Source organism: Hyperoodon ampullatus (assembly GCF_949752795.1).
Source record: "Hyperoodon ampullatus genome assembly, chromosome: X".
Classification (NCBI taxonomy): Eukaryota; Metazoa; Chordata; class Mammalia; order Artiodactyla; family Ziphiidae; genus Hyperoodon; species Hyperoodon ampullatus.
Window position 1 is genome coordinate 53,691,379 of NC_136913.1, and position 15,376 is coordinate 53,706,754.

The 15,376-nt window shown below is 39.8% G+C and overlaps 1 protein-coding gene across 4 annotated transcripts in view; it reads right to left on the reverse strand.

Annotated features, from left to right (window-relative positions):
* Positions 1–15,009, reverse strand: part of ZC4H2 (zinc finger C4H2-type containing) — a gene marked incomplete at both ends in the record, with an annotated part of 34,157 nt that extends 19,148 nt beyond the window's left edge. For 3 of the 4 annotated variants that reach the window (XM_079727577.1, XM_079727575.1, XM_079727576.1), the window contains one exon: positions 14,865–14,917. In XM_079727577.1, the coding sequence (XP_079583703.1) occupies positions 14,865–14,917 (53 nt within the window). Of the gene's footprint in view, positions 1–14,864 lie in introns of all 4 variants that reach the window. The other variant, XM_079727574.1, reaches the window with a different exon arrangement.
* Between the last annotated feature and the right edge of the window lie 367 nt (positions 15,010–15,376).

Genomic DNA, 15,376 nt, shown 5'->3' on the forward strand with positions numbered 1-15,376 from the left:
CAAAGGGCTGAGAATAGTGACTGTTCCAAACAACCAAGGTAGAAAATATTAACAATTTGTATAGCATTAGAATACAAAGACAAGTTCTTCATGAGTAATGAGAAAAATGAGCTCTACACTAAATGCTGCTATGGTCCCACTTAACTAAGTTGAAAAGCAAGGCCCAGAAGGATAAAACAGATTCCAAGTGTCTTAATGACATGCCATAAGGAAGCTCAAGAATATTTATAGGAATGCAAAAATATGCAGTCAACAAGGTAAATTTGAAAGTGTCTGGTATCCAACCAAACCTTGCCAGGTGTGCAATTTGAAGCAGGAAAAATGCAATCCACAATGTTGAGAATAAAAATCAAAACTGACCAAGAAATGACACGGTTGATAGAATTAGTAGCCAAGGATACAAATAGTTATTATAAATGCATTTCATATGTTCAGAAAGCTTGAGGAAATACTGGCCACATTAAGTACAGTTGTGGGAGAGATGAAAAATACCCAAATAAAATATCTAGAGATGAAAACTACAATGTCTGAGGTGAAAACTACATTAGTCAATTTAGACAATAAAGGAGAAAAGATTAATGAACATGAAGACATACCAATAGAAAGTTTCCCAAATGAAATATGTAGAGAAGAATGGTCAAAAAATAAACAGCATCAGCAAACTGTGGGACAACTTCAAGTGGCTAAAAGTACAAGTAACTGGAGATGAAGAAGGAGGAAGAAAAGAAAAATATTTGAAAAATTAATAACTAAAAATGTTTCAAACTTGATGAAAACTATACATGCACTGATCCAAAATGTCCAACAAATCTCAAGCATGGGAAGCAGGAAGAAAACTACACCAAGTCTTATCACAATGAAATTGCTCAAAACCAATGATAAAGAGAAAATCTTAACAGCAGTCCAAGGAAAAAGTCATGCTACCCAAGATGAATGAAGTAGGATAGAATCAAGATGACAGTGGCATATTATTTTTAAAGTAATGGGGAAAAAAGAAAAATAAAAAAACCTTTGCCGATATAGAATTATTTACACATTGAAAATAACTTTTAAAAACAAAGGTGAATAAAGACTTTCTGAGACATAGAAAAGTTGGGATGCTACATCACCAGCAAACCTGCTCTATGATAAATGTTAAAGTATGCTCTTCAAGCAGAAGGAAAATAGTAGCAGAGGAATATAGAGCATCAAACACAGAAAAATATAATGACTCTTTTTCTTGTTATTTAAATTCATTAAAAAGATAATCAACAGTTTAAACCAAGAAGTGCATCAATGTAATAGCACAGAGGGAAGAAAGGGAGAAATAAAAATACAGTGCTGTAAGTTTCTGATACTATATCTGCAGTAGCATGAGATCACTTGAAGATAAACTGTGACAAGTAGAGATGTATATTATGGACTCTAAAGCAACTACTAAAATAATAAAAACCAGAATAATATCTAATAAGTCAGAAAAACAGATCAAATGGGACCATAAAATATACTTAATCTAAAATAAGGCATAAAGGGAGGGGAAAGGGAACAAAAAACAAATGAGATAAATGGAAAACAAAAAGGTGGTAGATCTCAACCTAACCATATCAACAAGCACATTAAATATAAATAGTCTAAACACCCTCAATTAAAAAGCAGATTGCCAGATTGGAAAAAACAAGCAAACAAACAAACAAACCAAACTGTGGACTGCCTATCAGAATCCCACTTTAAATATAAGGGAACAAGTAAATGTGACAAGACACACCATGCTAACACTATTCAAAAGAATATTGTCTAAATGCCGTGTGGTATCTTGGAAATCCTATCAAAATCTCAGCAGGAATTTTTGTAGAAATTGATAAGTGAAACCTAAAATTCACATAGAAATGCAAAGGGCCTAGAGTAGCCAAAACAACTCTCAAGAAGAATAGCAAAGTTGGAGAACTTACACTGCCTGTTTAAAGAATTATTTTAAAGCTGCAGTAATCAAAATAGTGAAGTATAGGCATAAAGATACACAAATAGACCTATGGAGCAGAACAGTGAGTCCTGTAATAAACCCACAAATATATGGAAAGCTGATTTTTTACAGTGATGCAAAGGCAATGCTGTGGAGAAAGAATGGCTTTTTCACCAAATGGTCCTGAAACAACTGGATATCTACATGCAAAAACAAACAAAGACGCAAAAAGCTTCAACCTATACTTTGCATCATATACAGAAATTAAGTGAAAATGGTTTATAGGCCTACATGTAAAACCTAAAATTTCTGGAAGAAAATATTTGTGACTTTGGCTTAGGCAAGGTTTTTCTTTATGTGATACAAAAATCACAATCCATAAAAAAAAGAATACTGATGAGTAAGACTTCTTTATCAACATTAAAAACTTCTGCAATTCAAAAGACACTCTTAAGAGAATGAAAAGACAAGTTGCAAACTGGGAGAATATCTTTGCAAAGCATGTATCTGATGAAGGCCTTGTATCCTGAATACATAAGGAACACTCAAAATTCACAATAAATAAATATATAACCCAACTGAAAAATGAGCAAAAGGTTTGAATAGACACTTCGCCAAAGAAGATAGATGGGTGGCAAATAAATGCATGAAGAAGATGTTCAACAGGATTAGAAATTGGAACCTTCATACTCTGCTTCTGGGGATGGAAATTGGCACAACCAACTTGGAGAACAGTTTTGCATTATTTTAAAAAGTTATACACATGACTGTCATATGACCCAGAAATTTCACTCTAGGATTCTAACCAGGAGAAATGAAAACATATTTCCACACAAAGACTTATATGTAAAGGTTCAGAGCATCATTCATAAGAGCCAAAAGGTGGAAACAACCCCAATGTTCATGTGGTGAGTGAATAAACAAAATGCAGTATATCCATACAATGGAATACTGTTTGCCAATAAAAAGGAAAGAAATACTGATATATGGTACAATGTGTATGAGCCTAAAAAACAATGTGCTAAGTTATGTGCAATGTCCTGAAAAGGCAAATCTACAGAGACAGAAAATATATTACTGGTTGCCTAGACCTGTGTGTGGGAAGAGAGATGGACTGATACTGGGCATAAGGGCTCTTTTGGGGATGCTGGGGATATTCTAAAATTGTATTGTGGTGATAGTTGCACAACTCTGTAAATTTACTAAGAGTCATTGAATTGTACAGTAAGTCCCCTACATATGAACAAGTTACGTTTCAAGAGCACGTTCGTAAGTTCAATCTGTTCGTAAGTCCAACAAAGTTAGCCTAGGTACCCAACTAACACAATTGGCTATATAGTAAAGTACTGTAATAGGCTTATAATACTGTTCACACAAATAATACATAGAAAACAAACACAAAAAAATAAACATTTTTAATCTTACAGTACAGAACCTTGAAAAGTACAGTAGTAGAGTACAACGTTTGGTGCTTCTTAGCAGTATCAGCTGCATCACTGCGGCTTTTACGCTTCTGGACATCCTGGGCTTGAAATAAAGATACTTACTACTGTGCTCTATACAGTACTGTACAGTAAAGTACACAAAAGTACAACCACTTGCAGAAGATGCGCCCACATAACAATGCACGCCAGACACGTGAACTAATTTATATGATTGGACACGTGAACACAGGTTTGCATCTTTGAAAGTTCGCAACGTGTAGGGAACTTACTGTATACCTAAAATGGATGGTTTCTATGGTATGTAAATCACAACTCAATAAAGCTGTTAAAAATACATCCTCCAATGTCTTCTTACTGTACCCAGAATTAAATCTAAACACACAAATTCTAAGCTCTTTGTACCCCTCTGCCCCTGTTTTCCCAGGAAAATGAGTGATTCATCAAAAAACTTGTGTCAGAAAAAACAGATTTTAAATAGATTTGGACAAATGAGGTACCCGGGAGGAATGGGAAGTGGGTTAATGATGAAAAAAAGAAATGGGGACTTGTTACCCTTGTGGTTGATTGTCTACACCATGCTGTTCAGGCTTAGGATCTAATGCCCAGCCTTCCATGCTCTATCCAGCAACTGGGTAGTTTGGGCTAAGATTAAATGTAAGTAAAAGGTCATTCCTTTCACAGATCTACAGAGTGGGCATTATGCCAGCCACTGCTTAAATGTGCACACACACAATAGCTTCCTTCTCTTTTCATTTTCTATCAATCTTGCAGACAAAAAAATATGTATTAAGCAAGTGCCACTTACCCAACAGTGTGCTGGATCCTGGGGGTGACTGAAGAGAAGACCCCTTCCTTCAAGTAAAATTATTGATTGTGGTCCAATATAGAAAATAGATCAAATCATAACTATTATGGTTCAAGTGGAAGTGGGTCCCAGAGTCTTTATTCTCTCCTCAAATCCAACCATGCCGGACTCTACCAGAGTGGCCCTTGATGCACCTCCCTGTAACTTCCAGGGCTCCTCAGAACATTACTTCAAAGCCACCAATAAAATCTATCCTCTTCATTTCAGAGATGAAGAAACAAATGTCCAGAATGGGAAAGGAACTAGCCCAAGAGCATGCAGCTATGGTCCTCTGGGTCCTCTACATGTACAGACTTTCACATGAAACAATTTGAAATCTGGATAATTATATATATAAGAGCCTTCTAGAAACTGACACTATACCATATTTCTGTCTGTAAACTCCATGTCATCTATCACACTGCTTTGGCTCAAAAATTACATTTGGAGTGACAATAATGAATGCAAATAAGTGGTAAGTCCAGGGTACTGACTGTAACCTCAGTAGTCTCAGAGAAAGAAAGATATTACCATGGGTGGGGGACTTTAATTCATTCAGTTAACATTTACTAAGAGTGTATAAGTTCCAGAAACTGGGAAGGAATTGGGTGTTAAGAAGGGATTTATTTAATAAAAATAGCTATCTATCTATCTATCTATCTATCTATTTTTGGTGTCTACTATGTTCCAGCAACTGTGCTGGGCACTTGATACGCTATCTAATTTAATCTTCATCATGACCACATAAATAGTTATGTTTAGCTTCATTTTTACCGATGAAGAATTTGAGGCTGTGAGAAGTAAAGTGACCTGCCCAACATCACAAAGCCAGGAAGTGCAGAATCCAGTGTGCTGAACCTGATGATCTTTCCACCATACCAAGGAACTTTCCTCATATGATTTATTTCAAGCCATGGAAAACAAGCCAATGTGGTGAATCTTGTCCTGGATCACTAAGTCACCAATATTAAGGGTGAAATAGGGCACATCATGGAACCTCTTGGAAGCTTGGAAATTCTATCTACCTGAGAAGTAGGACTCAGTGTACCCCTGCACAGAGTTGTTGGATGACTCCATGAGATGGAATCTGTGGAATGTTTGGCCCTACAACTGAGAAAAGCATCCAAGTCATTAAAGACCCAAGTTTATATGGAAAATTTCCTAATGAAATCATCCCAAGAGGCTAAGGCGCAGCTGGTATGGCCATGGAATCCCAGGAAATCTACAGAATACTTCCTTAGGGTTTCCCACAATCACTGGGGCTACAGTCTTACTTAAATCTTGAATGAAAATTCCTGACGTCCCTAGGCCACAACCTCTCCAGACAGAGTCCTGGGCCAAGACTAAAATATTCAGCTGGCTAACTTCTTTCCAATGGCGCTTTGCTGACTAATGTGGAGAAGGAAGGGTAGAGAGCAGGAGAGGTTCTAGGGCAACGGATCATCTATTCCTGGGACAAACTTGGCAGGCTCAACTGTCACCCAGCTTAAGGGGTGACTTAGCCCCAACACCCACTCAACAAGCAGAGTAGGAAAGCTGGGACCTGTAGGACTTGAGGATGGGCAGAACAAGTGAAGACACTGGCTAGCAGAGTTGGATGGAAAACTGCCCAGATTTGTTGATGAGCTAAGGGAATGATGGGAAGTGGACAGATCCAGAATATATTATATAGGCATAATCCACCAGGTCTTACTAATGCAGTGGTTTTCCCAAGTGTGTTCCCTGGACCGGCAGCAACAACATTGCCTGGGAACTTGTTAGAAATGCAAATTCTCAGGCCTTCCAAATAAGAGACTCTGGAGATGGGACCCAGCAATCTAGGTTTCAACCGCCCGCCAGGTGGAGCCTACTGCACGCCCAAGTTTGACAACCACTGTGCTAGTGTTTTGGATACATGGAGTAATAGAGGGAAGAATGAAGAATGATTCTGGATTTGGGGATGGGGGTGGTATTTACTACTGATGGGGGAGACTAGGAAAGGAGACTGGAGGTGGGGATGCGGGTAAAGTTGAGAGTTCTCTTGGGGTCTGTTTAAGGTGCCAGTGATATATCCAGTGGGATTGGTTAAGTGGGAAGTTGGATATGTGAGTACAGAACTCAGGGGAGAGATCAGAGCTATTCACCTTGATTCTAAGATCCTTGAGAACAGGTCTAATTCATCTTAGACTCTGAAAATATCCCAGCCCTGTGTATGGCTTAGAACAGGTGCTTGGTAAATGTAACTGAATGAAACAAAAAAAGGAGCCAGCTTTTCCTGCCTACTCTAGTCTGATGAGAACACTGCCAAAGTACCAAGTGTTCTTTCATTTAATATCTATTTGTGCATCTGGAAAAGCAGCTACTGTTGGAAAAGAAGTTTTCTTTGAACAGTTCACCTTGAAGACTTTCTTATAGCTTAGCACCAAATGTCAACTCACTTGCATTCTCTCTCCTGTAGACAGAATTGGCTTGACTTGCCCATCCTTAAGTCCCAGAGTTGCCAGCTGTTCTGTGACTTGTTGTTGAGTGAGCATTGGGGCCAAAGCTGACTTAGTTTTCAAGCGAGGTGACAGTGGAGCCTGCTGAAGTTGCCACAACAATGACAGAGGGAAGGAAGGAAGGAAGGAAGGAAGGAAGGAAGGAAGGAAGGAAGGAAGACTCATGTCAATTCAAAACTTTACCATAGGGGGCTTCGCTGGTGGCGCAGTGGTTGAGAGTCTGCCTGCTGATGCAGGGGACATGGGTTCGTGCCCTGGTCCGGGAAGATCCCACATGCCGCAGAACGGCTGGGCCAGTGAGCCATGGTTGCCGAGCCTGCGCGTCCGGAGCCTGTGCTCCACAACGGGAGAAGCCACAACAGTTAGAGGCCCACGTACCACCAAAAAAAAAAAAAAAAAAAAAACTTTACCATAAGGCAGAATAACTTGAGTGCTATAATAAATCTCCCTGTGAGAGCCCAAAGTGGTAAGTGATTCACTTGGACTAGGGAATTTGAGGTTTTGAACAAGAGGTGGTGTTTGCTATGGGTCTTCCTTGAAGAATAAGTAGGATTTACAGGCTTGGAATAAGGGAAGGGCATTAAGAATGAGGAATCTGCCAGCTACATGTAAAAGAATGAAATTAGAACACTCCCTAACACCATACACGTAAATAAACTCAAAATGGATTAAAGACCTAAATATAAGACTCGACAGTATAAAACTCTTAGAGGAAAACATAGGAAGAACTCTTTCTGACATAAATCACAGCAAGATCTTTTTTGCCCACCTCCTAGAGTAATGAAAATAAAAACAAAAATTTAAAAATGGGACCTAATGAAACTTAAAAGCCTTTGCACAGCAAAGAAAACCATAAACTTAATGAAAAGACAACCCTCAGAATGGGAGAAAATATTTGCAAATGAAGCAATGGACAAGGGATTAATCTCCCAAATATACAAACAGCTCATGTAGCTCAATACCAGAAAAACAAACAACCCAATCAAAAAATGGGTGGAAGACCTAAATAGGCATTTCTCCAAAGAATACATACAGATGGCCAAGAGGCACATGAAAAAATGCTCAACATCACTAATTATTAGAGAAATGCAAATCAAAACTACAATGAGGTATCACCTCATGCTGGTCAGAATGGCCATCATCAAAAAATCTACAAACAATAAATGCTGGGGAGGGTGTGGAGAAAAGGGAACCCTGTTGCACTGTTGGTGGGAATGTAAATTGATACAGACACTATGGAGAACAGTATGGACGCTCCTTAAAAAACTAAAAATAGAATTACCATATGACACTGCAATCCCACTACTGGGCTTATACCCTGAGAAAATCATAATTCAAAAAGACACATGCACCCCAATGTTCCTTGCAACACTATTTACAATAGCCAGGTCATGGAAGAAACCTAAATGGCCATTGATAGATGAATGGATAAAGAAGATGTGGTACATATATACAATGGAATATTACTCAGACATAAAAAGGAATGAAATGGGGTCATTTGTAGAGATGTGGATGGACCTAGAAACTGCCATACAGAGTGAAGTATTGTTTTGGCCAAGAAGTTCGTTCGGCTTTTTCCATAACATCTTACAGAAAAACCTGAATGAACTTTTTGGCCAACCCAATAAGTCAGAAAGAGAAAAACAAATCTCGTATATTAATTCATATATGTGGAATCTACAAAAATGGTACTGATGAACCTGTTTGCAAGGCAGCAATAGAGACACAGACGTAGAGAACAAATGTATGAACACCAAGGGGGGAAGGAGGACGTGGGTTGAATTAGGAGATTGGGATTGACATATACACTAATATGTATAAAATAGATAACTAATGAGAACCTATTGTATAGCACAGGGAACTCTATTCAATGCTCTGTGGTGACCGAAATCAGAAGGAAACCAAAGAAAGAGGGGATATATGTATATTTATAGCTGATTCACTTTGCTCTACAGCAGAAAATGACACAACATTTTAAAGCAACTATACCCCAATTTTTAAAAAAAAAGAATGAAGGACCCACATTAGCAAATGCGTGGAAGAATGGAAATATATAAAACAGTGAGGAACTTCTGTGTGGATAAAGAATATGGTGAATGAAAATGAGAGGTAGTAGATAAGATTGGAAAGGTAGGTCTGGGACAGACTTGTGGGGGAGAGGGGCATGAGTGCCATGACAACAATTATAGGCAAATGTCTATGGACGTACAGTAGGAAATGACTTACAATGAGAAATGAATCTTATATTTTGACCGAATACACACAAACACAGATAGAAAACTGAAACAAAAATTCCCACAGAGAATACCTACCATTTCTTATGCAATGTATGCTGATATTCTCTATCTTATTTTAAATTTTTTTTTTACAAATCCTACTAGCAGCTAATTCAATTCATGACCTACTAATGGTTCACAATCTGTGTTTTGAAAAATACTGCTACAGGCAATGGGAAGTCGGTGCATGTGTTTGAGGAATAACACAGTAATCCCAGTGCTTTAGGAAGGTAGTTCTCATAGCAGTGTGGATGGAATTAAAAATAGGGGGCAGACTGAAGATAGGAAAGCAATTCTATAGGTAGAAAGCGATACAATATTATAATTATCCAGGTTGGTCATGATGAAGGCCTAAAACAGAACAGTGTGGAGGTTGAGAGTGGGGCATGAATATGAGTCAGATGTTGAAGGTGGGACTTGCTAACTGATCAAAGGTGAGTTATAAAAAAGCAAGGGTAATCAGCATCAATATCCAGGTTTCAATCTGAGGTAACTGTGCAGAGAATGATGGCATTAAACAAGTGGTTTAGTGGGAGGAGCTGGATTGGGGCAGGAAGAGACAAAGTCTTAAGGATTGATTGACTTCAGCTGTGTCTGTGGAACAACCAGGTGGACAAGCCCAGTAGACTGTGGGACATATCATGCTGAAGCTTGGAAGGAAGTTAGGGGGTAGAGACTGGAGATATGAAGATAGTATTTGAAGCTGTAGGAGTATAAGTGGTAACTCAGGAGAATGTGTAGAGAGAGAAAAAGAGAAGACTTAAGAAAAAGACTTAAGAGGGCCTACTTAATGCTACAATATTTACTTCCAAAATGAGTTTTTCCTTTCTTAAGTGAGGAAAGTTTATTGTGTATGGATATGTGTGCACTGGGGCATGGATGTGTGCAATGTGTGTGTATGAACGGCATGTGCATGTTAAGGAAATATTAGTATGCATTTGGGGAGCTGGTGAAGGGCTCTGGTTGCTCTAGCAGTGGCTACACTCACTTCCTTTGCCTCATGGCTTCTTCTCCTTTCTTTCCCTCTTTTCCATCTCTCCTCTTTTGTTCCATTCTTTCCTTCTCCTTTCCACATATCCAGATGCTCCTTCATCACCACTTGGAAGCCCAAGAAATTGATGGGCAAAATAGACCAGTGTGGGACTTGGGGCCCAAGGTCTGCAGCATAGTGTTGGAGTGTGGTTGGGGTTAGGAGGAAAGACAGGGCTGTGAGCATGTGGTCAGAGTCAGAAGTGGGGAATGGTTTGTGGTGGGAGAATCCACTCCTGAGACATTTTCCACTTCAAATTCTGCCATCAGTGTGTATGTACATGAATGTGTGTGACTATGAATGTGTATATTTCTGTGCTTGTGCCTGGGGGTGTGTCTGACTCTTAGCTTGACTTAATCAGGTTTTTGGGCGATATTATCCTCATCACTGCTACTTCAGTGCAGAAGTAAAATTATTTTTTTAACAGAAATAGGCTGCTTTGTTTATATCTTTGAGGGATTTAGGATTAGAGCAGTTGAAGAACTGTGAATAATGCTTAATTAGATTATCAGCATTTGTTGAAATGCATATGCCATGTGAATAGGAGGATACATTCTCTCTTCCTTTCCTAGCTGTGTGACCATAGATAGGTTACCTAACCTCCCTGAGCCTTAGTATCCTTATCTGTAAAATGGGGATAATAATTCCTACCACAGATTTCCATTAGCAAGAGTTGAATATTAAATGAGCTAAGAGCTTTGAAATCAGTAGTTGTTCAACCAATGTTAGTTCCTTTCTCCAGTTCCTTCTACCCCTTCCTTCTCTCCACCTCTCATACATGTTTTACTGGTCCACATGTGAAAAGCGAGTTGTATTTGTAATACTTTCCCTATTTTCAGTTCTTAAACCAAGTGATATAACATTTGCATATTACTGTAAAATTATCAAAAGAAGGCTAATTTAAATCACTTTTGGTGCATACACATCTAGAATTATGTCTTCTTCTTGGATTGACCCTTTCTCATATAGTTCAGTCACATTTTAAAATCATTTCATTGGTGTATTTAGACCATTTATATTCAACATAATTATTGATATGTTAAGGCAAAGTCTGTCATTTTATTTTTTGTTACCTGTTTTTTCTCTCTGATTTAGTTTTTCTCTTTTCTTTGCCCTGCCTTCCTGTGGGTGACTTGAACATTTTTTTCAAATTTCATTTTGATATATCTATATTTTTTTAACTAAAGCATAGTTGATATGCAATATTATATTAGGTTCAAATGTACATCATAGTGATTCAATATTTTTATAGATTATACTCCATTTGAAGTTATTATAAAATACTGGCACTATTTCCCTGTGTTTTACAATCCTTGTATCTTATTTATTTTATATATAGCATTTTGTTTCCCTTAATACCCTACCCCTTATCTTGCCCCTCACCCACTTTCCTCTCCCTGCTGGTAACCACTAGTTTGTTCTCTATATCTGTGAGTCTGTTTCTGTATTTTGCTCTGTTCATTCATTTGTTTTATTTTTTAGATTCCACATATAAATGACAACATACAGAATTTATCTCCTCAAAAAACTAAAAATAGAACTACCATATGATCCAGTAATTCTGCTCCTGTGTATATAATCCAAAGAAAATGAAAACACTAATTTGTAAAGTTACATGTACCCCAGTGTTCATAGCAGCATAATTTACAATAGCCAAGATATGGAAGAATCCTTAGTGTCCATCAACAGATAAATTGATAATTAAGATGGAAATTTACCTCCCTTTTATATTCCTTTATACTTCCTGCTTATAATATAAATGTCTTAACTATTTCCTCTGCATACATTCAGAACCACATGAGACAGTGTAATAAATTTTGATCCAATCATCAAACAGGATTCATACAACTCAAGAGGAAAAGAAATTCTGTTATATGTACCCATGTTTTTGCCTACTGTGCTCTTTCTTCCAAGGTTCCTCCTTTTATTGTTTCTTTTCTGTTTTAAGACTTACTTTTTTCATTCTTATAGGGTAGACCTCCTACTGATAAATTCCCTGTTTCCTTTCATCTGAGAATGTCTTGATTATCCCTTTATTTCTGAAGGATATTACCACTGCACATAGGATTCTGGGTTGATGATTCTTTTCCTTCAGCACTTGAAAAATGTTGTGCTACTTCCTGCTAGGGCCTCATCAGTTTCTGCTGACTTTCTATTTTTTCCCCTGAAGGTGCAGGTAAGGTGTTTTCCCTCTTTGGCTGTTTCCTACATCTTTTCTCTGCTTCTGATTTCAGAAGGTTGACTATGATGTGTCTTGGTATGAATTTCTTTGGTTTTTTCTTTCTTTTTTTTTTTTTTTTTTTGATGGTGTTTGCTTAGCTACTTGGATCTGGAAATTTATGCCCTTTGCTCAGTTTGGGAAGTTTTAAGCCACTACTTCTTCAAGTCCTGCCTTATTTCTCCTCTCTTTCTGAGATTCTGTTGACATGACTGTGAGATCTTTTGTAATACTCTCACAAGTCTAGAGGATCTGGCTCTGCTCAATTCCTTCTTTTCCTTTTTCTTTCTTTCTTTCTTTCTTTTTTCTTTTTACATTTAATTTCCCTCTGTTGTTTACACTGGGTTATTTCTATTGTTTTATGTTTAAGTTGTCTGATTCTTTCCTCTGTCTTCCCCGTCTTGCTGTTGATCCCATCCATTGAGTTTTTAGAGATTTTTTTCCAGTTTTCAAACTTCCATTTGGTTCTTCTTTGTGTTTTATATTTCTTTTTGAGACTTTCTATTTAAATGCTGAGATTTTCTATTGTATCATTTGTTGCAAGTGTGTTGTGGTTGCTCCCTGAAACATTTTTATGATGGCTGCTTTAAAACCCTTGTCAGATAATTCCAACCTCTGTGTCCTCTCAACCCTGGCATTCTTCCTCTTGCCACTGAAACTGATAATCTTGGTATGGCAAGTACTTTTTTTCAATTAAATTTGGACACTCTGGATCTCTCTTAACACTTTTGTCTTTGCAGGCCTCCTCTGATGTGATACTTTTGCAGGGAAGGGGGGCAGTATAAGTCCAGGTTCTCCACTGGGTCTCTGATTGACATCCAGGTTGGGGAGAGGCTCTTTGTTTTTGCTGGTTGAGGGTGAGAGTTCTGGCCTCTCTTAGGCCTCTTAGGATCCCATCCCAGCTAGTAGTGGTAGGAATGCCAGGTTTACCACTGGTGAGGGTCGAAGTCATGGCCCCCCATTTGGTCTGTACTAGAAGGGGTCACTTTTCCTTGTTCCCAACTGTTCCTTCCCTTGGGGTTGGGTAGGGATTCCTTTAAAGTCTGGTAAAAATAAGTCTAGGCTCTTCACTTGCAGGCATAAGTTTCTTATTAGTTGCACTGTTATTATGACAGCTGACTTTTTCCTGCACCAAGGTGTCTCACTCCCTGTATCCTGATTCTTTTGCAGAAAAAAAATTGCAATATACACCCTGTCTACCCTTTCCTAGGCCCTGAAGGGATAGAGTGAGAAGACCAGAGCCTCTGCACACAAATAGACTGGGTTCTTGTCAAAATCTGGCATGTTCCAACTGTCTGGCTCTGGAAAAATTACTTAAATTTTTTGAGCCTCCATTTTCCCAGTTGTAAAGGAAGTGTAGGAAGTTCTCAGGATTGCCGAATGCACAATAGTAGGTCAAGCGGCTTGGCACACCAGGGGCTCAATAAATAATAGTCCCTTGCTTTTATTCTCCAGCAGAAGTAGAAATATAACCCCTGCAAAGGACAAAAAAGCCAAGGTGCTTCCCCACCACCACCATCATGTGTGAGTCTCACCCAAGGCATTCATTCCAAGAGTTAAATCTCTTGGTCAAAGTCTTATTTCTTAAAGGGACACACTTGATATCCTCCCTCATTTTTCTTCAGGTTCCTGGAAAACACTAAAGGGAACGGCCCAACCCAGGGCACCCTCAGAAGGAGGGTGGAAGCCGAGGCAGAGTCAGGTCGGTGGGGGGGAGGGGGTCCTGGCAGAGAAGAGCGGGTGAAGGAAGGCCTGGAATTGGCACAGGCAGTCCACCCAACTGGCCTTATTGTGCTCTGAGCAAGGACAGTATCATCACCTAGCCAATGCCACTCCTGGAGAAAAGGGGTAGGGGACACAGGCAGCACGCACTTTGCATCCCGCCTGTTAGCCCATCACCTCTGGGGCCTGAGAGCAACTGTTGCAGGCGGCAACTGCCTCCCCAGTCTCCATCACTCCCATCCCCCTTCCCAAGCACCGCGTCGGAGAGGAAGAAAGTGGTAAGTGAAAGCAAAAAATACATAAGAGCAAGTGCTGTCTGTCCTCCCTGTCCTGGCCTGCAGGGATTCCTCCGCATCCCCAGTCTGCAGCCCCCAGCAGCCACCACCAGCCCCGATGTGTTAGACTCTGCTTTCAAAAGGCTCGCCCGAGCTGGAGGTCCTGAAGTTGAACAGAAGACTGAAAAAAAAAAAAAAATCTAGACACCTAAAGAGCAAGGAGGCAAATACATCTTGGAGCCTACAAACACTTTAAAAAATAATGGGTCCAAGAATGCCATTCCCCCAACTCCCACCCAAGAAGCATAAAGCTGTCACCCACCCACCCCCGTCCCCCCCCAACACAAACACACTTACACCGTGTGTCTGCCTCTGGCTTTCTCAGACACATCTGGCAAGAGATCCCTCTTGGTCGGTCTGTTTCTCTGTCTGCCTCTCTCTCTCTCTGCAAGTCTCAGTACCGATTCTCCCCTGCCTCATTCCCAGTCTTGAATTCTGTGGTGAATGGGATCCTTTTCAGTCCCCCTCCGCAAATAGCTCAACAATAGACACTTTCCGTAGCTAGCAGCCCTCTCCCGCAGTGAGGGATTTGGGTAGCTTCGGAGGGGACTGGGAGGGTGCTGCAAAGTTCCACTTACCTGATCTCTTTAATGCTTTCCAATTTGCACATGATTTCTTGTTCATCAGCCATGCTTTTCACTCTCACTTTCACGTCCTGAGAAATGTACAAACACACAAGCCCAGGGATACAATAGACACAATGTAACCACCTCCTCCCGGCATGGGGCTCTGAGCCTGTGCGGTAGGGACATGCAGAAGGCCTGGGAGCTGTAGTCCGCAGCTCCAGGACCAGCCAGGCAGCCCGGGGGCCTGCAGGACTACAACTCCCAGAAGGCCAAGCGAGACATTCCTGTTTCTCTTCCTGCAGCTGCACTTTAAGTCAATTTGTCACAGATAATTGTGTCAAAGGTCGTGAGGAGTACAAGGGAATAGTGATATTCGTTTGGCCCGTGTGAGCGAGAGGTTGAGTGTTCTGGCAGCTGTCTGGGAACTCGTGGCTTTGGCATTCAGATGGAGGTGGAGAAGAGGTGGAAGGGAGGAGGGAGCAGCTGCTAAGGCTGAAGGATGGGGAGGGGTTGACCACGTTCCT